This window comes from Cricetulus griseus, chromosome X (genome assembly GCF_003668045.3).
Source record: "Cricetulus griseus strain 17A/GY chromosome X, alternate assembly CriGri-PICRH-1.0, whole genome shotgun sequence".
Lineage (NCBI taxonomy): Eukaryota > Metazoa > Chordata > Mammalia > Rodentia > Cricetidae > Cricetulus > Cricetulus griseus.
The window spans coordinates 69,485,738-69,510,777 of NC_048604.1; the positions used below are offsets into that span (position 1 = coordinate 69,485,738).

General features: G+C 42.4%; 1 protein-coding gene across 6 annotated transcripts in view; it reads right to left on the bottom strand.

Moving 5' to 3' along the window:
* The window catches only part of Dlg3 (discs large MAGUK scaffold protein 3), a 54,339-nt gene that overhangs the window by 21,288 nt on the left and 8,011 nt on the right, over positions 1-25,040 (bottom strand). For 5 of the 6 annotated variants that reach the window (XM_035449939.1, XM_027431740.2, XM_035449938.1 and 2 more), the window contains 2 exons: positions 24,697-24,799; positions 3,733-3,847 (listed from right to left, as the gene is read on the bottom strand). In XM_035449939.1, the coding sequence (XP_035305830.1) occupies positions 3,733-3,847; positions 24,697-24,799 (218 nt within the window). Of the gene's footprint in view, positions 1-3,732; positions 3,848-23,793; positions 23,898-24,696; positions 24,800-25,040 lie in introns of those variants that run through there. The other variant, XM_027431738.2, reaches the window with a different exon arrangement.

Sequence of the window (25,040 nt, forward strand, 5' to 3'; positions counted from 1 at the left end):
TTTCCCAGCATTCAGTGGGTTGGGGAAACACTGAAAGAATTATACTTTATTAAAGGTCAGTGCAACTCAGGTCACATTCCAATTTGGGAACAACTTAGCAGTCTGAGTCAAGCCTCAGTTTTCTCATATGCAAAATAGGATCATAATATAGCATTATTTAAAGAATTTTTAAAAAACATTTAAAAAGAATAATAAAGGTCATGCTTCACAGTGACGATGGTTCTCTTTAAACTGAAGATGTCAGTGCATTACAGAAAGCTTCTGAGTCGAACAGGCCCAGAAAACTGCCTTGGCTTCAACTCACTGCAATGCCCAGGGCAAAAGGTCACCCAGGCTCTTGTATAACCCCTTCAGTGACCAAAAAATCAAGTATCTCCTCTCAAAAAGCAGTCCAATCCTTTTCAGAGTTTTTATTATGAGCTCTTTGTTCCTTACATTGAACTGAAATATGCCTTGGGTAACAGAACAAATCTAATCCATTTTCCACATGACAAGGTAAGGCAATTAACTTAAGGAAACTGGGAGGAGGGAGGGAGAAGAGTCTAGTTTCTCGGAGGTATGAGGTGAGCAGTTTTATTTTCTGCATATGTCCATCAGGTTGTTGATATGCAGGCTTGATCTGGTAAAAGATCATTTCTACAGTATGATGTAAAGCTGTGGAGAGCAATGGTATTACCATCTCAGGATGAGAGCCAATGAGGTGTTTAGAGACAAAGTAGACAGAACTTTCAAAGCAGCAAGCAAGAACCTTGTAGAAACACAGATGGTGAAGAGAGGTCAGACTGGTTTTGAAGAACCAGTGAGCCAGTCACTGAATATGATGGCCACAAGGTCACTGCTGATCCCTGGCAACGGCTCCTCTGGAGCCTTCTTGGGCTGCTCAGGAGTCCTATCACCAGGCTGAAAAGCTGGTACTTATGTCATGTGAGGCCACTGAAAAAAGTGATTGGAAGAAGTGGCAGCAGAAAGTATAGATGACTCTAAAATTTCCCAGTCTGGATCTTAGGAGGATAGGCTTCTGAAAATGATATACCTTTGTTCATATATCTAGGGGGCAACACTGCCTAAGGCTGTTTTCTGAACACTAAGAACAGTGAAGGACCCAGTTCTTGGGGATGGGAACATAGCTCAGTCAGAAAAGTACTTACTATGCAAACATGAGGACCTGAGTTCAGTTCCTAGCACTTGCATAAAAATGTCGGAGATGACAGTACATGCCTGCAATCCCAGTTCTGGGGAAGCAGAGGCAAGAGGATCCCTGGAATCACTGGCAGTCAGCCTGCCCCCCACATACACACACGAACACACACATGCACATGCATGTGCCTGCATGCACATGCACGCATACACAAGTATGCAGACGTACAGTTGAATGCACACATACACAACGGACCCCATTTTTCTCTGCTTAAGTCTCCATTTGCCTAGTTTGACTATAGGACTTGCTTTTCTACAGTCATAGTAATCTTTTAAGGAACTAGTGCTTCCTGCCACAGAATTCAGTGAAAAGAGAGGAGGTAGTAGTTTAAGGAACTATTGGTATCAATGGAATGCTTTTTTTTTTCTTTTTAAGAATGTAAGAAACAAGCTGAAGCTAGTTGTGCAGGCCTGTAATGCCAACTACTCAAAAAAGCTGAAGCAAGAGGATCATAAATTCAAAGAATGTGTTGGGTTACAAAGTGTGTTACAGGCTAGCCTGAGCAATTTAGTGAGACCATGTGTATCTTAAATTAAAATAAATAAATGGACGGATAGATAGATAGATAGATAGATAGATAGATAGATAGACAGATAGATAGATAGATATAGATAGATAGGGCTGAGATGTGGCTGAGTGATGGAGTATTGCCTAGCATGTGGCCCTAAGTTCAAGCCCCAACATCCCCCCCCACCACACATGAAAGAAACAAGTGTGTTCACATACAGAAGAAACAGAACCACAAGTACAGTATGAAGGCTGCAGCAGGGACAGAGGACAACAGGCCAATGGGTTAACCCAGGAAAGGGCTCTGGCTCCCAGCTGCAACCATAAAACATTATTTCTCCCCTGGTTGCATCTAGTGATGGCAAGCAGTTCTTATTCTAAATCCTATCTACTCTCCTCAGAGGACAGTTATCTAGGCAAGGTTAGGAGCAGATTATATAAACTGATTCACTAGAAAGAGAGTCACGGTCTTTCCCTTCCTTCCCAGAGTCCAGCTGAGTGGATACCTTGCCCAAACCACAGAAGGGTGCTCTACATCAAGAGCCAGTGCCCAGTTCCCCTACCCAAGCAGGGACAGCACTAGCAGAGGCTAGGCGGAGAGGAGAGATCTAAAAATAAAGCTCTCTGAAGGAACTGTCTTGCCTAAAGAGAGCTTCCCACGCACACTGGAGTGCCACATCTGCGGGGGCTGGAAGCACAGAACGGAACAATCCTGACCAAGTCACATAAGTATCACCCACTTTGGGAGGTGACAGCACATGATGGTTCTCCCATCAGAGACCCACTGTCCATGTTGTAGATCTCAAACAAGGGCTTTAGTGACCACCAAAAGGCCTTTCTTCTCCACGAGGGAGACTGGAAAGACAGTTGGGCCTTGCCAAGCCTCTCTACCCTTCTCTGCTGCCAGCAGGAGGCAAGTGCAGCAAATGCTCTCCACCCACAAAGAGTAGAGTGCAGGGTTCACTTTAGAAAAGAGCTCAAAGGGTTCTGTTCTAGTGGGCTTCAGATGCACAAAATCTCCCTAGGCTGACTCTCTGCAGCAGGGTCAGTGACAAGCAACTGTGGAAAAAGAAAAGCTAGCACGTGAGAACTGCAATTAGCATTGACATCAGCTAGCTCCCGTCATTTCACACCCCAAGGACACAGTAATTGTCATGTTACCAGGCAACTGGCCTCTCCTTCCCGCCTCCAGCAAGTATCAGAGGCCACCATAAAATGTTCAACCAGTTAAATAAGCCTGGAACTACTACTGGCTCTTGGGAGTAATTCCCACCACCTTTCTTTAAGGTGTCTGACCTTGGAGAGACACAATGGTGGCCAGATTGTTTGTTGGAGTTTTGCTCAAGATCCTGGCAGGAAGAAGGAAACTACCCCTAATACTAAGAAAAGTTCAGTGTCCCCTTATCAGTCTACCACCTGAAGGTTTTGTACTTTGACCCCCTCAAGGGTCAAAAGTTCAGTCTTTGGCCATGTTAGTGCAATGTGACCATCTGTCCCTGCCTTTCCTCTTAGGGAGTATATACCATCTTGTCCTATGATTCACATGCAGCAGGTGGAGAGAGGGGGATAGAGACATAGCAAAACATCCAGAATACAGCAACCTGCCAGTTCTTTGGTCTCTTAAGAGACCCTGTACTAGAACACTGTGATAACTGATATGCTCAGACACAAATCCTCTATCTATCACACATATGTGGAAGGAGAAGTGGAAGGGATGGGGATGCTGAGTTTGCCCCTCAAAGCACAGATTGCAAGCAACATGCTTTGAATATTCAGTGTTATTTGAATGCTGACTAGCAACAATCACCTAATAGTCGTACAATTAGAGCAAACTGAACATTTCCTGTACTGACTCATTCATGAGTGAAGAGGAAAAAACCAGTTAACAAAAGGGAGGAGATACTGACCATAAAATACACAGCCCGAGCACACAGTGCAAAGTGTAGTTTTAGTGCAGAGAGTACACAATCCCCACCCTACCAGTTAGACAAGAAAGACTAGGCCTGGTGCTCAGAGGGGCAACTTACCTGACATACAAGGACCTCTTCTCACTGGTTCGGAGAGACCCAGACCCAGAACTCATGCTGCTGTTCATCATTTGTTCTCGCAAGTCATGTATCTTGGATTCAAAGCGACTGTACTCTGTCAGGCGGACAAGGAGAAAGACAGGAAAAGAATGAACCCAAGGAGCGCTCTGGGCCAGCACACCCGTGGCCAAAAAGCCAGGAGGAGACTTGGCTTCAAAGCAGCCGGGAGGTAGAATCTTTGCTTTGATAAGCAGAGTCCCTCCTCCAAGTTGAGAAAGACCAACCCCCACCCGGGGGAAAAAAAGCACCTAGAAAAAAGTTGCATTTGGGCATGTCAAATAGAAACTGCTTTTATCTGCTTCAAAATCTCACTGATCCCTAAAAAATAACAACTGGAAAGAGGTTCCAGGGCAGCCTTTATAAATCCTTAGAGCAGGCACTAAGGCCAAAGGAGAGCAGATGGGCAAGGAGACTTTCCCAAAAAGCGGACTGCAGAGAACAGATGGCCCTGAGACGCAGGGCAGGGGGGCTGGAAAGGAGCAGAGGCTATTCCATCACTGTTAGGTAAGGAGGACAGTTTTCCCAGGATGACTTTTTAGTGGGGAGATAGCGGATCCCAGTACAAAGTCTAAAGAGAAACTACAATCATTTTTCAAGCATTAAATCGAAATGTCTCCATACACAACATTTTTCAGGTCCATAGCTGCTTTGTAAAAGGGGTATACTGAGAGACACAGGCTATAGAAATGACAGAAAACAAGGCATACTTCAGTGACAAGCTGACTTTAAAGGCAGTCAAAATTTATACTAGAGGTTGCAGGTTGGGCAGCTGCTTAAAAACACTTCCAGGGAAAAACTTCCACAAAAGCGTTTTTATGCACATACTGGGGCTGGCAAGAAGCAACCCCACCTAGTCTGTGTGACTCTGTGGGAGAAAACACAACACCTGCTCCAACACCTGCCCTCCCCCTCACCTCCCTCAGCTCCCTGGGCAAAGCAAGCTGACCTTCAGCTGGGTGAAAAGGGAAATGCTAAGGCGCCAAAGGGAGGAGGGAGTGGAGTTAAGTCACATAAATACCCTCTTCTCAAAGTTGATTTTTCTTCACTGCCATATCAATGAAGCCAACTGGTTAAATTCATGTGTTCTTTCATTCATCACGCACTGCCTGTTATGGTGATTTGTCCTCATTACTTACTCCTGTCCCTACAATCATGGAGGAAGCAGTTGAGTCACTGACTCACCAATTAAATGCGTGGGGGGGGGGCACCGCAGCTGGACATTGTCCCTGTTCTGAGACTTACAAGGCAGCACATCAATAGAAATAAGGTGTCCTAATCTAAATGTCGAAGGTGGGGACTGATTTGTCATAAAAGCCTTGGGCTGCTCAGAGAGAGGATACTGGCCTCACCCCAGGGCTGAGCCTCTAACCCTATTCAGGGATCATTTCTTGCTCCTTCCTTCTAGGCCCTCCGTTCTAACTCTCTCACTCAGGGACGAACCATGCAGGCAAGAGATTTAACCAGGCAGCACTTCCTTGGTGATGAATCAAAGAACTATACATGGAACCCGGAACAAGTCCTAGCACACTGGCTCATACCTGTAATCACAGCACCCAGAAGGCAAGTGCAGAAGGGTCATAAATTCCAGTCTAGCCTGAAGAATAGAGTAAGACCCTGCCTCATTAAAACAACACAACCCCCAAACTCAAAACAACAGCAGCAAAATGGCATCCAATCTATCTGCAAGCATTTTGCTCTTGCCTATGCATTGTCTTCTTTGGAGGTGACCCTGCCCACTGAACTCTAACTGAGCAGCAGCAGGTCACAGTGGTTGCTTAGTAACCGTGTTTCACACACACACACACACAAAATTCTTTAAAAACAACTACCAAACCACCATTTCCTCAAAACTCATAATCCAAGGTTGATAATTCTGGACCAGGAGACCCAAATAAACTAAGGGAGGGAAAGGGGAGCAGAGTTGCTGCTTTGAGGAATTTGTTATTGGTTTTCAAGTTCCTGAGGCTGTGTTATTAATTTTTCTTATTCAGATGAACCCCCTAGAGTGTCACTCCTTCTCAGTTTCTGGCTTCTATTTGGACAGTTATCTAACGTCCATAGGCACAGAGTAGCCTGTGCTAAATGACTGTTGAGTAAATGAGGGACAATTTAGAAAACTGTATTCAAGTGGAAGCATCTGTTATCAAACTAATAAAGCAAATGATTTATTTAACTGATGGGAGCCAGTTCACAGAGAATTTTCAAAGGTAATGAAGTACTGTGGGCTGGAGAGATGGTTCAGTGATTAAGAGCACTGGTTGCTCTTGCAGAGGGCATGAGTTTGGTTCCCAGCACCACATAGCAGCTCACATATGTCCATAACTGCAGCTCCAGGAGAATCGATGCTTTGGTTCCAGATGTTAACTATTGGGAGCCACTGAAGTTGTTCAACACCCTTTGGGGGCATTAATAACCCCCACTGGGCACCAAGTTAACATATCTACAGTGCTACAGAGGGAACTGAGGCCTCCTGCATGCTAGGCAAGCCCTTTCCCAGTAAACTACGTCCCAGACTGCTTAACAGACTTTGTATGGAACAAAGACAAAATGTCATTCCCACAAAAAAGCATGTGGAATAGACTCAAGACAGTGACTCTTAATATTGTTAAATATTTTCCCAGGACAAAAGCTATACTTAAGAAAAAAAAACAGCTAAATTATGAGACTTTGCAAGATTTTTCCTTCCCTTCCACTTACCAGTAAAGCAATCATTATTTGCAGGGCATCTCTTAGGCCCAAGTCACTGCGTAGGAAGCCACTTGACCAGCCTTCCTTCTGAGAGGCCCCACTTCAAATAGGCTACTTTAAAGAAGCACCACCTATTACTAAAATCTCAACTCTATTAAACTGCACTTTATTCATTTTTCCCATTCAGATAAACCCAACCATTTGTGACCCACAAAGATATCCACAATGAGTCATACTTTGCTTCCTCCTTCCCTTTTAACAATGCTAATCACACAGAGAGAAAGAAGCCAGAAGGAGCACAAGTAGAAGCCAGTGCAGAAAGAGGGTTTCTCCGGGACCACAGCATGCCTTAAAATCAGAATTCTAGAAAGCCCCCTACCCAGCCTCTGATACACTATATCTGAAGCCACTGAAGAGAGCCGAGTCCTGGATTCTGCCTTCAAAAAGCATCGAGTATCCACGATGCCCCAAGTCAGAAAACAATGGTCTGGTAGAGAAGTCAGTTTGGTTTTGAGTAATGGCAAGGCAATGATCCTGCAGAAAGCTTCCAAAGGGAGGCATGGCAAGAGGGCTGGAATGCAGCCTCAAATAAAGCTGACAATATAATCTCAAATCCACAAAAAAAGGCAATGAAAAAGAGGCCATTGCCCAATGTGAGGTTTTTGGGTTTTTTTTGTTTGGTTGGTTTGGTTTGGTTTTTGGAGACAGGGTTTCTCTGTGTAGTCCTGGCTGTCCTGGAACTCTCTCTATAGACCAGGCTGGCCTCGAACTCAGAGATCCACCTGCCTCTGCCTCCTGGTATTAAATGTATACACCTGGCTTTGGGAAGTTTCTTTAAAAACTACAATAGTTTTTTTTTTTTGTTTTTTTTTTTTTTGCTTTTTGAGTTCCCACTCTGCTTTGTCTGTTGCATGTTGTGTTTCCTCACCCCAATAAATGCCTTTTCTCAACTGCAAAAAAAAAAAACCAAACAAACAAACAAACAAAAAACTACAAAAGTAACGTGATTTGTTTTGAAAATTTTTCGGCACTGGAGGTCAAACCCAGGACTTCATGTATGCTAGGCAGGTATTCTACCATTAAGCCTCATGCCCAGCCCTTAACTTTAAAATAATATTTCCACTTTTTTCTTTTGAAATTTCGTAAGGTTTCCTCCTTCCACTATCCAGAAGCAACCACTGTTAGTGTTTTTCTTGTGTGTCCTCCCAAGCTTACCTCCATACATCTTTTATATCCATGTATTCACAGCTCACACAGATTCACATACATACTTTTTCATTCTCTGATATGTCACAGAAACCCTTTCACATCAGTACACAAATATAAGACCTCATACATATTAATGGACACATAGCATTGCATGTTACAGAGGCAATAAGGTATCTTATTCAGTCATATCCTGGTCAATGTATATTTTAAACTGTTTGTTCACTGAGACAGGGTCTTGCTATATAACCAGGGTATCCTACTGTTCACTTGTTGTATAGCCCATGCTGGCCTTCAATTCAATGCAATCCTGCCTCAGCCTCTGTAGTGTTGGGATTACAGGTGCACACCAACACTCACACCCTACAATGTTTTAATATTGCAATCAATGCTGCAATTGTATGAACCTGTCTGAAGTATAGATTTCCAAAAGTGAAAGTGTAGAGTCAGATGCACAATCAATGCATACCCAAATCACAGAGCTCAGGATACAGTATAGATAGTAGTAGAGCATTTGCCTATCATGCGTGTGACCCTGAGTTTCATTTCAGCCCTACAAAAAAAGCAAATTTTGATTGTCACTACTAAATGGAACCCCCAAATTCTGAAGCCATTCTGAAGCCCTTTTGACTGTGAAAATAAAATGATATTTGAAAGCTTCCAGAAGCTTTTAGGCTTCTGCAGGAATAAAGGCAGAATTTACCTTTGAGGAAAGACTGTCTTTCAGTTATACAAAGTAAAGGCAAGATTTTACTCTGGGACAGACAACTATTTCCTGGCCTTTTGGCTAAGCTGGAGTATAGGATAAGACCAAAAGGAGATAAAATGTTCTCTGCACAATAATGGAAAGGGTTGCTCTGCCGGTGGGTGTAGTTGCTGGTACTGTAGCATTAGGCCCCAGGCTACAGGTCTCCCTCTCCCTTTTCCAAGCACTGTTAATTCCTTATTTCAGCTACCACCTGTAAGATGTTCTACGTACCTCTATAAGCATCTAAGACTAGACTTGACCACCCAGTGTGCCTTCTCTTACTTGAAACCCAAGCTTTTCTTTCCTTACACTAAAATGTTCCAATGCTATAACTGACACCCCCACTTTTCCTGTCCATAGCCAACATGTTTCCTCAAGTTCTGTTTCTACTTGATCACATCATGTCCTCAATCTACCTCTTGCTTTCATGGCCATTACCTTTCTATTGATTTAACCTCTTAATTTTCTCTTGGCTATTTTATTTTCTTTAAAGACTGGTCTCACTCTATTGCCCAGGCCTTCTGAAAACCCTGGCTTCAAATGTTCCTCCACCCTCAACTTCCTGAGTAGCTGGAACTACAAGTATGTGCTACCACACCAATGTCATAATGTTTTATCTCTGTCCCCAGCCCTGCCCTCTGCCTTGACTTAGGTCACATTGTGTCACCTTTTTTCTGGGCCACTGCTCTACTGTGCTAATTGGTCTTTATATCCTTTTTCGTTGTTGTTGTTGTTTTGTTTTTTGAGACAGGGTATCTCTGTGGCTTTGGAGGCTGTCCAAGAACTCACTCTTGTAGATTAGGCTGGTCTTGAAATCAGAGATTCACCTGCCTCTGCCTCCCGAGTGCTGGGGTTAAAGGCGTGCGCCACCACCGCCCAGCTTGGTCTGTATATCCTTATTTGGTCACCATAAAACTTTAGTTTCTAGACTTCCCTATCCAAGTATCTACGATCACATCAACTAAAGAATCTTACCTTAATATTTGAGCTAAACATTCAAGGACTGCTCCAATTCTCCTGCCTATTATCTACCTGTTTCTCATTACACAAATGCTCTTGAATTCCCCAGTCTGGGACCCCTGAATACAATTCATTCACATGTTATTCCCTCCTCTACCTAAAGTGAATTTTTCTCCACTGCCTAAAGCCAAACATTCTTTGTGCACTTCAACACCATTCTTTTTATCACTGCACAAGTTTTATCCATTCATGTATTTATTCAAGTATCTACCAAGTATCTACTGCATGCCAGTCACTGTGCTAGCTGTTGTGAATATGCCAATAATTAGAACAGTCTCTATAAATTACAGTCATACCAACAATACCAACAATGAAAGATTTAATTAACTATTTAATTAGAATTTCATTAAATTTCAGCAAATAAGAATGTGAAGGAGATTCAGACAGGATACCCTAATCTACTTGGAGGGGTAGATTTCAGCAAAGCTCTCCCTAGGGGAAGTAACACTTAAGACCATAGCAGGGAGAGAGAGGGATGGAGGGAGGGAGAGAGTGAGACAGAGAGAGAACTTTCCATTCTTGAGGCCCAACAAAATGCTGAGTAGGAAAGGCATGGCTGAATCCTACCTAGCTCATGTCAGAATGAATCAACAGCTACCCAATAAGCTCATCAGTTCTTATGGAAGTACCAAGCCACTCAGATATCAAACTCATACCATTCTCACTTGCCGCTGCTGAGCTGCCCAAAGGCTTTAAGGACTCACGAATTGTGAAAAATTACAGAGCACTGGTGGAAATAAAGTTACAAATTCCACAGAGAGGCACAGATTTGATGAGTGGAAATTGTTACAGCCTTCAAGAGTTGTCTTTGGAGTATGACCCTTTGGGATGTGTGTGAATTACAAGCACTTGTGGAAACACTATAGCCCTTTATGTCTTCAAAATAACTGAATGGAGTTGAAGGTAAAAATAAGTCCATCAAGATACCAGTTACCAGGCCAGGCATGGTAGCACACATCTGTAATCCCAGCACTCAGGAAGGCAAGGCACAGGATTGTTGCAATGTCAAGGCTAGCCTGAGCTACACAGTGAATTCCAGGTCAGCCTAGGCTATAGTGATACTGTTCTTAACACAACAGCAACAAGAAACCTATTAGTACACCATACATAAATTGCCAAAAAGTACATTTCTCAGAATCACAATTAATTAAAAAGCCTTGGGTTAGTCTCTAATTACGGACCCACTACTTCAAGAACCCAACACTTCTAAAGCTAAACAATTTTGAAAGTCTGTTCTAATTATAACACTAAGTTTAAGAAAAACAATGGAATCACATGGAATCAAACCTAGGACTAGTCTAATTTATTTAACAAAATCTACAAATAATCTCAAACTCTTAATTAAAAAAGCAAAATATATAAATTGCAAAAAAATTCTCAAGGCTATGTAAGCAAGCAGAAGTGACAAATAGCATCCATATGGACAAATATTGCTTAAGGAAAAATAATTCCAGCTGTACTCTTAGAACAATGGCTGACATTATGACCAGCCCTAAACAGAAACCTATTCTGGTCTGTTCCCTGTCACAATGTACTTCCTCAGCCATACACACACTTAGCCAGGGTTCTGAATAGCATCATGAAGGATGCTGAGGATAAAACAGAAAACAAGATACACTATGTAAGCTTGCCATAAAAAATTCCAGTTTATGACTACAGACTGGGTGGTTATTTTTGTTTGGTTTGGTTTGGTGCTTGTGTGTGCCTGTGTGTGTGCCTGTGTGTGTGTATGCGTGTCTCCCCAAGCATCTAGTAAGGATGTAGAAAGAGCTAGCTGTTTGGGTGAAAGTGCTACGCTCACTAAAGGTTTTATTACACTCAGTCACCTGGTCTGGAATGAGTACAAAAATACCTTGCTTTCACATCCATCAAGCTAAGAACTAGTCACATTGGGTAAAAGCTTCAAATAGGGCCTTTTCCCTACTTCAAAGGAAATTTCACATAGCATGTTCCAATGAAAGATTAACAAAGTATTTGTCTCCCTTACTCCACATGTCAAAGTATATGAAAAGGTCACCCAAGGTAAAATACCTCTTACAGAAAACCTGAGAATGAAGGCAGAATTCTACCTTTACCCTGCTCTCAGTACCAAATAGGCATTCTCAGAACAATCTTTTACTTAATGGTGATGCTACCTCATAATGACCAAAACCCACACAGCTTATGATAACGCTTGCCAATCTAAGTTGATGTAACCAATTTCTATATTTTACCAGGTAAACAATCTAGATTCAAATGCCCTTCACAGTAACACTCCCACAGAATCACAGATTCTCCAACAATCTTTACTACAGTATCACCTGAATCTCTTTTAGGTCAGGTTTCCATAGGAGCCCAGAAAAAGGGATCTAGAGAAAGAGTCTTCCAGTTTACAGTTGCTAAAATATCTGTGGTTGCTTTTAAGTAATCTCTAAGTAAAATAATCAGATACATAGTTAAGGGTAAAACATGACAGAAGAGAATAAGAAACCCCAAAATCCAAATTATCGGTGTATAAAATAAATTTGCTTATAATAGAGTTGATTGTTCGAGACAGTGGGGAAATGGAGTGCTTGACAAATTGGAATGAAGTAATTCATACAGTTTGAAACAGAAATAGTACCTGCCTCCCTTACAGCCTACGTGAACTGTAGGCAAGTTAAAGGTTTAAATATGAGACAAAACAGAAGAAAATACAGCTGGGTATTTATTTTCTCTCAAGATAGGGAAGGACCTTCGAAACCTCCCAATAGAGACTGAATACATGAAAGGGAAACGCTGGATTGGAGTTGATTTTATTTGTAATCCCAGCACATGGGGAGCTGAGGAAGGAGGGTAGTTGAGTTCAAAGCCTTCCTGGTCTACCCAGCAACACCCTGTCTCAAACAAAAAAGGGCCAGGAGTGTAGCTCAGTAGTAAAGAGTTTGCCTAGCTTATGTAAGGCCTTGGGATTTGACTCTCAGCACTGAGATAATAAATAAAAAAAGCCTTTTCAATATATCTAACAAACAACTAATAATTTACCTATATTAAATTTTCAACAGCTAAACATACCCAAACAGGAAATGAAGACAGGGTATAAACAGGCACTTGGGGAGAAGAGCGAGGGATGACACTCACATGTGTGGCCGTACAACCTATAAATCCTAGCACTCAAGACAGGAAGGCAGTGAAATTGAGACCAGCCTAGACTACATGAGGAATTCCAGTCTAGCTCTGGCTCTCTTGTCTCAGAAAGACATAACAACAACAAAATCAATAAACACACACAAATGTTCAATTCTATTGTATACTTTTGTTTATTTCATCCAGTGCTGGTGATCAGACCCAGGGCCTTACACATAACCCCAGCACTTAGTTTTTGAGTCATAATCTAAATCTATGTAGCTCAAGCCTGCCTTTGACCTCCTGAGTGCTAGGATTACAGCTTTGTTCCATCACACCTGGCTAAATTCTATTACTAACAGAAGAAATATAAATCAAACAGAATTTTGCTACCTATCAAATGTCCAGATGATCTTTAAAAATTACTCCAGGTGCAATAGAAGCCAGGAAGTTAGAAAAAGTGACCATTAGAGGAAAAGAAAAGTGGGAGACCTTCAAGCCAGGTTTGGGGGTAGGAATAGTAAAGCCACAATTAATATGAAAGTGGCAGAGCAGGTGGATCTCTGTAAATTCGAGGCCAGCCTGGTCTACAGAGTGAGTTCCAGGACAGCCAAGGCTACACAGAGAAACCCTGTCTCATAAAACATATACATACATACATACATACATACATACATACATACATACATACATACATACAATTTTTAAGAGTTTGAGTGGAGGGAGGTATCCTGCACAGAGAGATAATGTTACTCCCATAAGCCACAGCTTATTTCTTCTTCTTTCTTCTTCTTCTTTCTTCTTCTTCTTCTTCTTCTTCTTCTTCTTCTTCTTCTTCTTCTTCTTCTTCTTCTTCTTCCTCTTCCTCTTCTTCCTCTTCTTCTTCCTCTTCTTCCTCCTCTTCTTCCTCCTCTTCTTCCTCTTCCTCCTCCCCCTCCTCCCCCTCCTCCTTTTTTTTAAGTTTTGGAGACAGGATCTCACTACATAGTCCTGCCTGGCATGAAACTCACTATGTAGACAAGGATGGGCTCAAACTCAGAAATTTGTATACTTCTACCTCTCAAATGTTTATAGAAACTGCCCTGGTTTTTATTGTTGTTTATTATTGTTATTTTTATGGTTGTTGTTGTTTGTTTATCAACTTGACATAAGCTAGTCATTCAAGAGGAGAGAACCACAATGAAGAAAATATCTCCAAAAAACTGGTCTGGAGGCAAGCCTATGGGGCATTTTATTAATTGTGGGTTGTGCTAGCCCTGGGCAGATGGTCCTAGAGTGTAAATGAAAGCAAACTGGTGGCTGGAGCAATGGTTCAGAGGTTAAGAGTACTGGTTGCTCTTCCAAAGGACCCAGGTTCAATCCCCAGCACACATGCATGTCACCTGACAACCGTCTGTAACCCTAGTACCAGGAACCTGATGCCTCTCCTGCCCTCTGTGGACACTGTAGACACATGTATGTGCAGACACACATGCAGGCAAAATACTCATACACACAAATAATATTATAAATAAAAATAGAAATATGAAAGAAAGCAGGCTGAGCAAACCAGTAAGCAGGTTCCTCCATGAACTCTGATTCAGTTCCTGCCACCAAGTCCCTGACTTCCCTCAGTGATGGACTGTGATCTGTGAGTTATAAGGTGAAATAAACCCTTTCCTCCCCAAGTTGTGATTGGGCTTGGTCTTTATTACAGAAATAGAAACCTAACAGACAGAAGCCATAGATTATTAAACAAAACTCCAGTGGCAGATGTGGGATAACACTCTGAGTTGTCAGAGAGGTCCCAGAGGTCCCTAAAGCAATACAGGTTATTGGCCTTGTTGGTTACCCACCAGAATTAGGTGGTTAAGATCTTATTGCTGAAGCTAGAAGGTGCTACCCAGACTGCTAAAAGAGAAGTCATCAACAGTCTTAATCCAGCTGTGAACCCTGTAAGCTACAATAATGACCAGCTTGGCAAGATGTACCCATTGGTGCAATAATGGCATGAATATTATGGGGTAACACTTTGTGAGTGGACTTGAGGCCCACTCCACAGGGGGAATTCAAGCTAATACTGTAAGCCTGGTCAAGAGCTGCTGATTAGCGAGACCTAGGCCCTAGCATTTTTTAAATCTGCATGGACATGTGGTCAAATAGGCTTCTAAGCAATCATGTTTATAGCCATAGATCAGTGCTGCTCTCAGCTTTTATTAGAAAAGCTTCTTACTGCATTGGATGGTGGTTAATGAAGAGATTCATAATTGGTAGAAATGCTGAGAATAAGGGATGGTAAAGTGTTCAGCCCTAAATGGGACATCATCATCACCCACTTCCAAGGCTTGGGTATATCAAGATGGGGTGAAAAATGGAAGAGCTGGAGGATGGGGAAGTATGCTGCAGACACAGAAACAGTCATTTCACTCACAAATTCATTGCAACTCTGCTTATCTACCTAAGACCTGCACAAGATTGGGGAGAACCATCAACATTTCATCATGGAATGGGGAAGGGCTCATGAAGCTCCAGTCCCACAAGGGGCTATTGCCAATTAATGGTGGTTTGGGAAGGAGTGTCACTTTCTTTAATGGTATAGTGATTGACGATAAGTTGCCCATGCTCCAGTAAATAGCTTCCCACCCATGGTCATGCAAGAAACCCTAATTAAACTCAGTGGGGGCACACAAGCAAAAAGACATGAAAGTAGGTGGGGGATGTGTTGGGAAGAAGGGGTTCAGCAGGAGAGGGAAGGAAATAAAGGAGGGTGATGGGAGGTGGAAAAATTGAAATTCATAATATGCATGTATAAAACTGCCAAAAGAATGAAAATAAATAAAATTATTCCACATTAGTGAGAATCTTGGAGGGGGGAACCGTATGCTGCCTGCAGAGGTAAGAGCTAATTTGAAAAAAAAAGTATCAAAAGCATTAAACATGTTCATATCATTTAAATGAATAATTCCACTTAAAGGAACATATTCTTAGGAAATAATTACAGATTCATAGAAACCTTGTACAAGGATATTCATCGAAGTATTTTAGAAGAACAAAATATTAAGAAAAAAACCTAAGTATCCACAGCTAACAGAAGAATGGTTACCTGAATTATGGCACACACAAGATGGACTATTTCTTTACTACTTCAAATAATTTTTTTCAAATAATATATAATGACTTAGGAAAATATTCATGATGTGGTTTAAAATAGTGGAAAAAATATAAAAACCTATTTCAATCTAATAATCTCATTTTAAAAGCTATAGGCATATAAAATGATATGTAAAATATAAATACATAAAGTTTGAAAAGAAACATACAAAGATGCACATAAACCAGTGGTTATCTCTGTAGGTAGTTTGCCAGATGATTTGAATTTTTGATGTTGTATTTTCTATATTTCCAATTGTCCATAACTGTATATCTAATGTTTTATATCCAGGAATAAAATTTAACAGATCTGGGTAAGAAGACACACTGAACAGACCAATAGTATACCAAGGACAAAATCAGGGTATGCTTATACTAGAAATTTCTGTCTACACTGCTCCTAGCTCAGCAAACAAATTCACATAAACACATAACCATTCTAACCCAGCCACTTTAAACAAAAACAAGGAATTGAGTTAGTGCCTTACTGAAATCTACATACACCACAGCCACATTTTCCTGACCCATAAAGCAGTAGCTCTGTCCACTGAGAGTCTAACCAAACTGGCTTCTCTGACTGGTGCTTACCACTTCTTTTTCAGGGTGGTTATAAAACACTAGAAAATCCAGTCTGGAATTTAACCCCACATTTAAAAAATTCTTCTTCTCTTTTGAAATCCAAATCCTGAAAGTACATATTTATAGAAAACATGTTATCTTCATTTTTTTCATCTAACAAAGTATTTCACCACTTAATTTCATCAAGCAGAAAATTAAAAAAAAAAACAAAACTCTTTGGGGCCTTTGCTTTTAAAGGAACTGTGAATTTAGTGAGAAGCAAAAAGAAAACCTTTTCAAGATGATAAAAGCCTACCACAAGAAAGAGGGAAGGACAGGAGCCTTTATTAAACCAAGGCAGTTATTATTTCAAGACCGTTTGATTTAGTAAGTGGATAGGTACAAACAAGAATTCATTAATTGAATCCAAAACTCATTTCCACTTTTCTAAACACAGATTTTTAGCTAGAAAACATATCACCAAACATTTTGCATAATTTCCTGTTTTTATACATTAGAAAAGTGAGTTTAAGAGTCGAGATCTTTTATCCATTTAGAGAAAAACTCAGAAGTTGTTCTCAGGAGCTTGGCTTCTCTGATATATTATCTCTGTATCATATATGTATGAGTCTAGTCTCTATGTATTATGCTTATAGATATGTGTATATGGGGGTGTACATGTGTGTGTGTACATGTATTTTTACACAAGGTTAGCAAAGACAGCAGTTTTAATTTCAGTGACAGTGGTAGTTCCAAATTATTCTACTCCTATTCCTCTGTTTAAAGCAACAGAACATTATCCCTATTGTGGAATATAATTCTAAAGTTTTTTTTAACAACAGTGTCAATATCAGGGTCAAGATTTCAATACATAACACAATGAATTAAAAAAGAGACCCTCAAACTTTATAATTACATTAAAAAACAATCCATTTTCATTACTACTTATTATGGTAATCATTACACCCGGCAGGAAGATCTGATATTTTACAAACAGCAAAGCTCCTAGGATTCTGACTCACACCACCTAGCAAGGACAAGAAAGCACCTGCCTACCTAGGTTCAGAATGCTGTGGCAAATCTGCCATGTCCTTGGGCTACAGAAACACAGAATAAGGAAAAGCCCAACACAAACACACATACATCTCCAGGGGACAAAATCATAAGGAAAGCTTCACCTTCTCTTCTAAGTTTACAAAACTGGGTAGGCCTGAAAGGGTGTGATCACTTTGAGAAAAAGTCTGGCAGTTCCTCCAAATGTTCAGTTACCTTATGACCCATAGCAACTTCATTCCTAGGTGTAAATCCAAGAAAGCTGAAAACATCTGTTCACACAAAAACTTCTTCATGAAAGTTTGTAACAGCAGTATTCACAAGAGTGAAAAACTGAAAAGAGCACAAATGCCCATCAACCCAAGAATGGATAAACAAAATGTGCTCTAACCATGGACTGGACTATTATTCCACCGGGAAACTGAAGAACTGACACATGTCACAACATGACTGAACCTTGAAAGGGTTACACTAAGAGAAGCTGGACACAAAAGGCCACATATTGCCAGGTTTACATGAACTACCAACAAAGGATTAGAAGGTGTCTAGGGCTGCAGGGAGAGAAAGAGCTAAGGGGAAACAAGGAATGACTGCTAATGGGTCAAGGCTTCTGGGAGTGAAGAAAATATTCTAAAACTGACGAATTAAAATGCTGAAAATTATTTAAAAACAGCTGAAATGTATATTTTAAGAGGAATGCTCATATTATGGCATGTGAATTATATCCCAATTACCTGATTCCAAAAAAAGGTGGACCCTGTCATTTTTATCAGGTCAGCATTTCTAGGTAAAGGACCTTTACTCAAGCCTTAAAACCCCTCCAGCACACTCAGGTGATAAAAGAATGAGAAATAGTTATCCTTAGGTTCAATCTAACCACTGGACCAATAGCATGCCTGGCCCTTCTATTTATTGTCAAGATAATTTATAAGCAGGATGAGAATCAAGTCAGAGCAAAACTGAACAGCAGACGATAAGCCTGTGAAATATGCTCAACATTACTATTGGGGAATGCAAATCAAAACCACAATGAGATACCACTTCACACCCAGCAGGATGGTGACAACCAAAGGCACTGATACTAACAAGTGTTGGGGAGGATGCTGAAATGGTGCAGGCTTGAACAAATGGAAAGCAGCATGGACAGTCCTCTAAAGGGTAAACATGGAGTGGTAATATGATTCCATCCAGAGAATGTATCCAAGAAATATGTATGCTTATGTCTACTGAAACATTTGAACATTGATGCTCATAAAGCATTATTTATAATCATTCCAAAATGGAAACAACTCACAAACAAAACACACACACACACACACACACACACACACACTCTCTCTCTCTCTCTCTCTCTCTCTCTCCAAATGGAACATTATCCATAAAAGGAAATGAAGTACTGACACATGCTACAACATAAATTAACCTTGATCTTGTGCTGAGTGAAAGGGAACCAGTCTCAAAGGGCCACATGCCATATAATTTCACTTTCGTGAAAAATTCAGAAAAAAAAAAACCAGTAACCCCACAAGCATCAGAAAGGAGATTTGTGGTTGCCTAGGGCTGAAGGAGATAAGAAGTTTGGGGGTGATGGTTAAGCTGTTAAACTGCATTTATGTGTAGCCTTGAATTAATTGTTAAGGTCATAAAGAATGAATGACAGGGCTAGGATGTCCCTCAGTGGCACAGCCCCTGCTTAACACACATAAGGCCCTGGATATCATCCCCAGCACTCAAAAGAAATGGCAACTACTCCCTTTTCAGTTTAAGACATGAAAAATGCCTACTTATACCATTAATATTCTTAAACCCATACACAATTGCAACTTCCACCTTTTGGCACCTCCCAAAACGCCCTCCTCCCAAAAAAATCACTCTATGTGGGAAATTCACTTTGCTTCTCCCACTTACTTCCAAAAATCTTTTGCCCACTACTTCTTTTGCAACGGGACTGTATGATCACCTGGACTGAAAAGCTGAGATAAACTGGGTGTAATAGCACACACCTTTAATTCCACCAGCATTTCAGGAGACAGAGGCAAATGCAGGCAGATCTCTGTGAAGTTTGACACCAGTCTGATCTACATAGCACGTTCCAAAGCAGCCAAAGCTACATAATAAAATGGTATCTCAAAAACAAAACAAAACAAAAGTACAGCCTGGTGATAGTGGTGTACACCTTTAATCCCAGAACTGGGAGCAGAGGCAGGAGGATCTCTGCCTGGTCTACAGAGCAAGTTCAAGGACAGCCAGCACAACACAGAGAAACACTGTCTCAAACAAACAAACAAGCAAAAGGTATCATAGTGATACTAAATAAAACAATTTAGCAATCTATGTGCCAAGCCCACAGATTAGATGACATCCAACCCCTACTTGTGCTAGAGATATACATTGGGAAGCAGTATCTTAAAACTATCATCTTCCCAAAGCTTGCCCCTTTCTGTGTATTAAAAGGAGACAGATAGAGAAAATTGCCCATTCCTCCCCTCACCACAGCCCTAGGTCTTTTGCTTCCACTAATTTGCCACTTATGGTCAATTTATGTAAATAAAATCATGCAATATGTGGCCTTTAGTGCCTGGTTTCATTTTTGGTTTTGTTTGGTTTTTGAGACAGGGTCTCACTATGTAGCCCTGGCTGTTCTGGACCTCACTATGTAGACCATGCTGGCCCGGGACTCATATATACCTTCCTGCCTCTTCCTCCCAATTGCTGGTGGGATTAAAGGTATGCCTGGCTTCTTTTACTTAATGTTTTTAAGGTTCATCCATGTTGTGAGAATCAGTTCTTTATTCTGTTTCATGCTGGAATAAAAACCCGGTCTATGTTGAGAGTGCATTTTCTTTGCCTGATGGACATTTGGGTCCTTCCTACCTTTTCACTACTGAGGATCTATCTTTGTCCTTGCATTAGCCTTGCTTTAGGAATGCAGTAGGAGTTTCAAAACTTTCTTTGCCTTGATGTAGTTCTATCTCTGCTCTCATGAGAGATCATACTGATAGGGCAGCAATGTTTACATCCTTCATTCCCAAATTTGGGAAAATGTTGTAAGAAAAATAACCCTTTGAAATGTTTGAGTTGTTATCAGTCCTGACCCCTAGCTCTTCCAGGCCTTATGTCGAAGGGTTTCTGTGGTGAGCCCATTAAGCACCTTAAAATGGAAAAAGTCATTATCTCACTAGCATACTCCTACCCTGTGTGGATTTACATTCTAGTAGGAAAAAAGCTGTTCACAAAGAATCAGTCTCCAGTTGGGCCTACTTTAAGTGATCAATTTCTGGCTCACTTCTTGATTTGGACATCAGGTTTCTACTCTAAAAACAAAAGGTCTTTCCAGAGAAAAACAGTAGCTCAGTTTAAGCAAAGGCTGAAACAGAGTAACTAGGGGGAAAATGTAGGCGACCTCAAAATGTTATAATGCCAAGCCCACCTTCAACATGGTGCTGCAATTCCATAAGTCAATGAAACATATTATCCATTTTAAAACAGTGGCAGCTGTTTAAATTTTCCATGTTGATATTTTTAGCTAACAGGTAGGATTTTAGTATTCACTACAGTTTGGAGCAACATCTTTCACTGTGGTATCTTGTCATGGTTAAATATTTCTATTTAATAGTTCCAAAACTCCATCATGAAAACACTTAGGAAAACACCCATGCTAGGCACAATATAAAGCTCAAATAGAAAGACCCAGTTCTTATACCTCATTAATCCACACTAAGCAAACACATATACAAAAAAGGTCTCAATGTATGAGCATTTCTAAGTTGCCATCCAGCCCCCTGAATATTCAAGGGACATACATTAGGAAGCAACTGCCTATCACATTCCCAATGCCTGTCCCTCTTTATGTATTCAAAGGAGAGGGGAGATCATAAAAATGTTGTGATCTTCGGCAACACAGGCACAACTCTGTGTCACTGAACTATAGACCTACATGTGGGAAGTGAATGCCATTATGACTTATATCTCATTTAAAACATTTTAAAAGGCAGGAAAAAAGTTCTTATCCTGACTGTTCTAATTAGTCAAAGCTATTTTAAGCTCTTGTGCTAAATATGATGTAGTCAAAGGCTGCATTGGAATGGTGCCTCTGCATAGTCCCCTTCCATTCTCATCTTTCCTTCCCTCATTCCTTCCCTGGTCCCCTGTTATTTCTCCAGTCACTTTCCTGTCATTGTTCTACTCTGAACTAGTCTTAGGTCTCAGTTGTTACAACCACTGTATGTGCCCCCTGGTGGATCTCAAAATGAAATGGTTTGCTGACCCTCAGCAACTTTCCCTGGGTGACTCAGGCCAGTTAGTTGAGTTCTAGCTCTCCTGTGGTTGTTCCAGTCTGCACAGTAGGGGTGCAGACTGTGATCTGACCCTTTCCAGTGCTCACATTCTATTGGAAACATCCCAATGAATAGTTGCTTAGCCAACAGCATGCAAAGTCTCTGCCACTTTTGCCAACAGACACATATATTTCTATTATTCACCTTGCAAACAGCCACCATGATGCAATCCTCAAAGAACCATATTTAATGTATTTTTTAAATTATCAACATAGAATCCTTACTATTAAACACAAGGATTTAATAGAAAAGTATGGATTCAATGCAGAATGTCTGATGGTCTATCTAGACCAGTACCTAACAACACATTTTCAAATAAAAAAAAAGCTTTGCTTATTAGGGCTCTGTTGGATTGAGCAAATCAAAGAAAAAATAAGACTGGGAGGCACTGCTTAGCAGTGCTTCAACTAATTCCTGAAAGGAAGGCCTCGTGCAGCAAGTGGTAGAAAGACCTGAAACAAGACAGCACCTCAGTCGACATCATAAATTCTCAAAAATACACCCAGAGAACAGCAAACGCTGCAGGAATCACTTTAGCCACTTACAGCTTTTTATGCAGACCAGTTGCATTCCCCAAACAAAAGTCATAGAAATATTTAGTCACCAGTTTCCAGCATACCACCACCAAATTCAAAGTATTGTTTCCATGTGCCCAGCATCAAGAGAAAAACCGAAACATCATTTTCTCTTCACACACACACACACACACACACACACACAGAGAGAGAGAGAGAGAGAGAGAGAGAGAGAGAGAGAGTGTGTGTGAGAGAGAGGGGGAGGGGAGGGGAGGGGAGGGGTGGGAGGGGAGAGGGAAGGAGAGACGAGAAGGGAGGGGAGGGAGGGAGGGGAGGGGAGAGGAGAGGGGAGAGGAGAGGAGGAGAGGAGAGAGGAGAGAGAGGAGGGGAGAGGAGAGGAGGAGAGGGGAGAGGAGAGGAGAGGAGAGAGGGGAGGGAGGGGAGGGGAGGGGAGGGGAGAGAGGGGAGAGGAGAGGAGGGAGAGGAGAGAGGAGAGGAGAGGAGGGGAGAGAGAGAGAGGAGAGGAGAGAGAGGGGAGAGGAGAGGAGAGGAGAGGAGAGGAGAGGAGAGGAGGAGAGGGGGACAGGCAGGCAATGAGAAGCCATTTCCTTTGCAGAACCTACTCTTAAACTGAGAGCAAAAAAAAAAAAAAAAGATAAATATCAGTTGCTAAGAAAAATTGAATGGCGAATTCTCTCCTGAGAAGCAAACATCACAAGTCTGATTCATAAAAAACAATAACCCTAAGGTGCATTCCATGTCAGGAAGCTGAACGCCAAACATGGAGAGGAATGAGTCCAAGTGTCCATTTGCCTCTCTCTTTCATATTATCTTAGACCAACGAGATCACCTATTAGTTACCTCCCAGCACTACTGTCTCCCACCAAGTCTGGTAGAAAGGGTGACAGGGCCGCCCTCTCTCTTGAGGGCTCAGCAGGCACTGAACTAGCGTGGGGGAGGGGCGGGAAGCACAAAGGTGGTCGCTTTTGATTCTTCCTAGCTTTGTCACAGGGATCTGGGCTTCTGCCGTTCTTCTAGCAAAACTGAAGCACCTGCCACGACCAGGTCCCTTCCTTCACATATGGTTTACAGGCCTGCAGGGCCTGGGTGTCCAAGGAACCCAAGCGCTGCAGCCCTAAGGGACAAAGGCCAGGCTTACAAGAGGCGGCGGGGGGTGGTGGCGGGGGGCGGCGACGAAAGATGTCTGGTACTAAATGAAAGCCTTGAGAAAACAGGGGGCACGAGAATCCTAAACTAATTGCTAGCATTCTTAGGGTTAGGGGGAGAAATGCGAATGGAGGAAAGGAATGATTTAGAAAATTCCTGTGAGGAATTGAGGGCAGCTAGGGACGCAGCAGGAAGGAGGCTGTGGGCAGCACTGAGGCTTTAGGGCAAAAGGGGGGCACAGTTGATGGGTGAAAAGAGGCGATGACACGGAGGTGAAAGCCAGACAGGGTTCGTTTGGTGGACGGAGAGCCCCTCGCGGCCCAGAGGTAGGCCAAGGAGGCCCCGGAGGTGGGGAAGGGGCCTCGGGGTGCGCAGCTCAGGCTTTCGGGGGAGAGGGCAGGATGGGGCGCAATGTTGGAAAAGAGGCTGAGAATAGAACAGTGGAGAGGCTAGGGGGGACTGCAAGGGGACCTGGCCCCTGTCCGTCCCACCTCACCTGGCACACAGTCGGAGTTCAGGTCTAGTGTCGAGAAAGCGCCGGCTCCGGCCGGTCCCTCTGTCCCGCGCGGGAGACCACGGACACAAAGCGGGGCGCGCGGGAGGAGGGGAGGAGGGGAGGAGGGGGAGGGGATGGAGGAGGAGACGCCAGAGGCGCGAGGGGAGGAGGGGCGCCCGTCGCCCTCCGCCTGGGTCAGGGGGCGGGGCGTGCGGCTGGAGGCCGCGCTCCATACGCCAATGGTTGTCCAGCTGGCTCGCAGGCTGGGGCGCGCCTTCCTATGGTTCACCTCAGCACCTGGGCCTCCGCTGGCCCCAGCCAATCAAACACCTTTGTTTGTATAACCGGCCCCGCCCACTAGCCCCTGCTGAGGACCTGCTAGCTAAGAATACAAATATCTCCATCTGGGTGTGATTCTGTTGCTGAACCCCCCTATCCTAAGGATTTAGCATCACCTTTCAAAGCCTATGGGGGTCTTGCAGTCATGTTGATGAAGGGAAATAATTGGGATTCACAAATATTTGATCCGAGATCTCTTAGGAGGTCGCATTTCTTACACTCTGAAGTCCTAACAGAGAGTTACTCTTTTCCAGGGCACACAATTGCAATCACCGCCTCTGAGCCCTCCGCTTCTCCTTGACTTTTCCAGGTGCCCTAAAATCTCCGGTGCTTCTTCCCATAGGCTGCTGCCCACTACTGGCTATCTGCAGTACTGCACTCCTCATCAGCAAGCTGTAAGCACCCCTTGATTGATGCTCCCAAACCACCCAAAGCAACCACACTGTCTAGAGGGAAAAGGGAATAAGAGGTTACCACACTAGAATACTGCGGACCTGGTCAAATGACTTTGTTACCTTTGGTAGGTTTAAACTCATCATCTTGTCCCACGTTCCCTTCTCTTACCTTCAGGTCTGTACTGGGCCACAATGGTGACTGACTGGCCAGCCCGTTTGAGAGCAGCTGCTGCCTGCTCATGAGTAGCATTCCTCAGGTTCACTCCATTTACCTGTCCAAAGAGAGGAGCTGTGAGTCACCCCAAAGGCAAGAAAGAGTTCATTAATCATAGCACTTAGAAAAGGTAATGTACAGCCCATCTCTCAGCCTATTTGGATTTGCTTTCCCAAAATTTCATCCTTGTCCTCCCCACCAAATTAGGCCTAAAGGATACAATCTCTGTGGTGTCATAATTATTTTTGTTGAAGTCAAATGCCAATCAAAATTAAGATCCAGGTACATTCCTTTCTCCC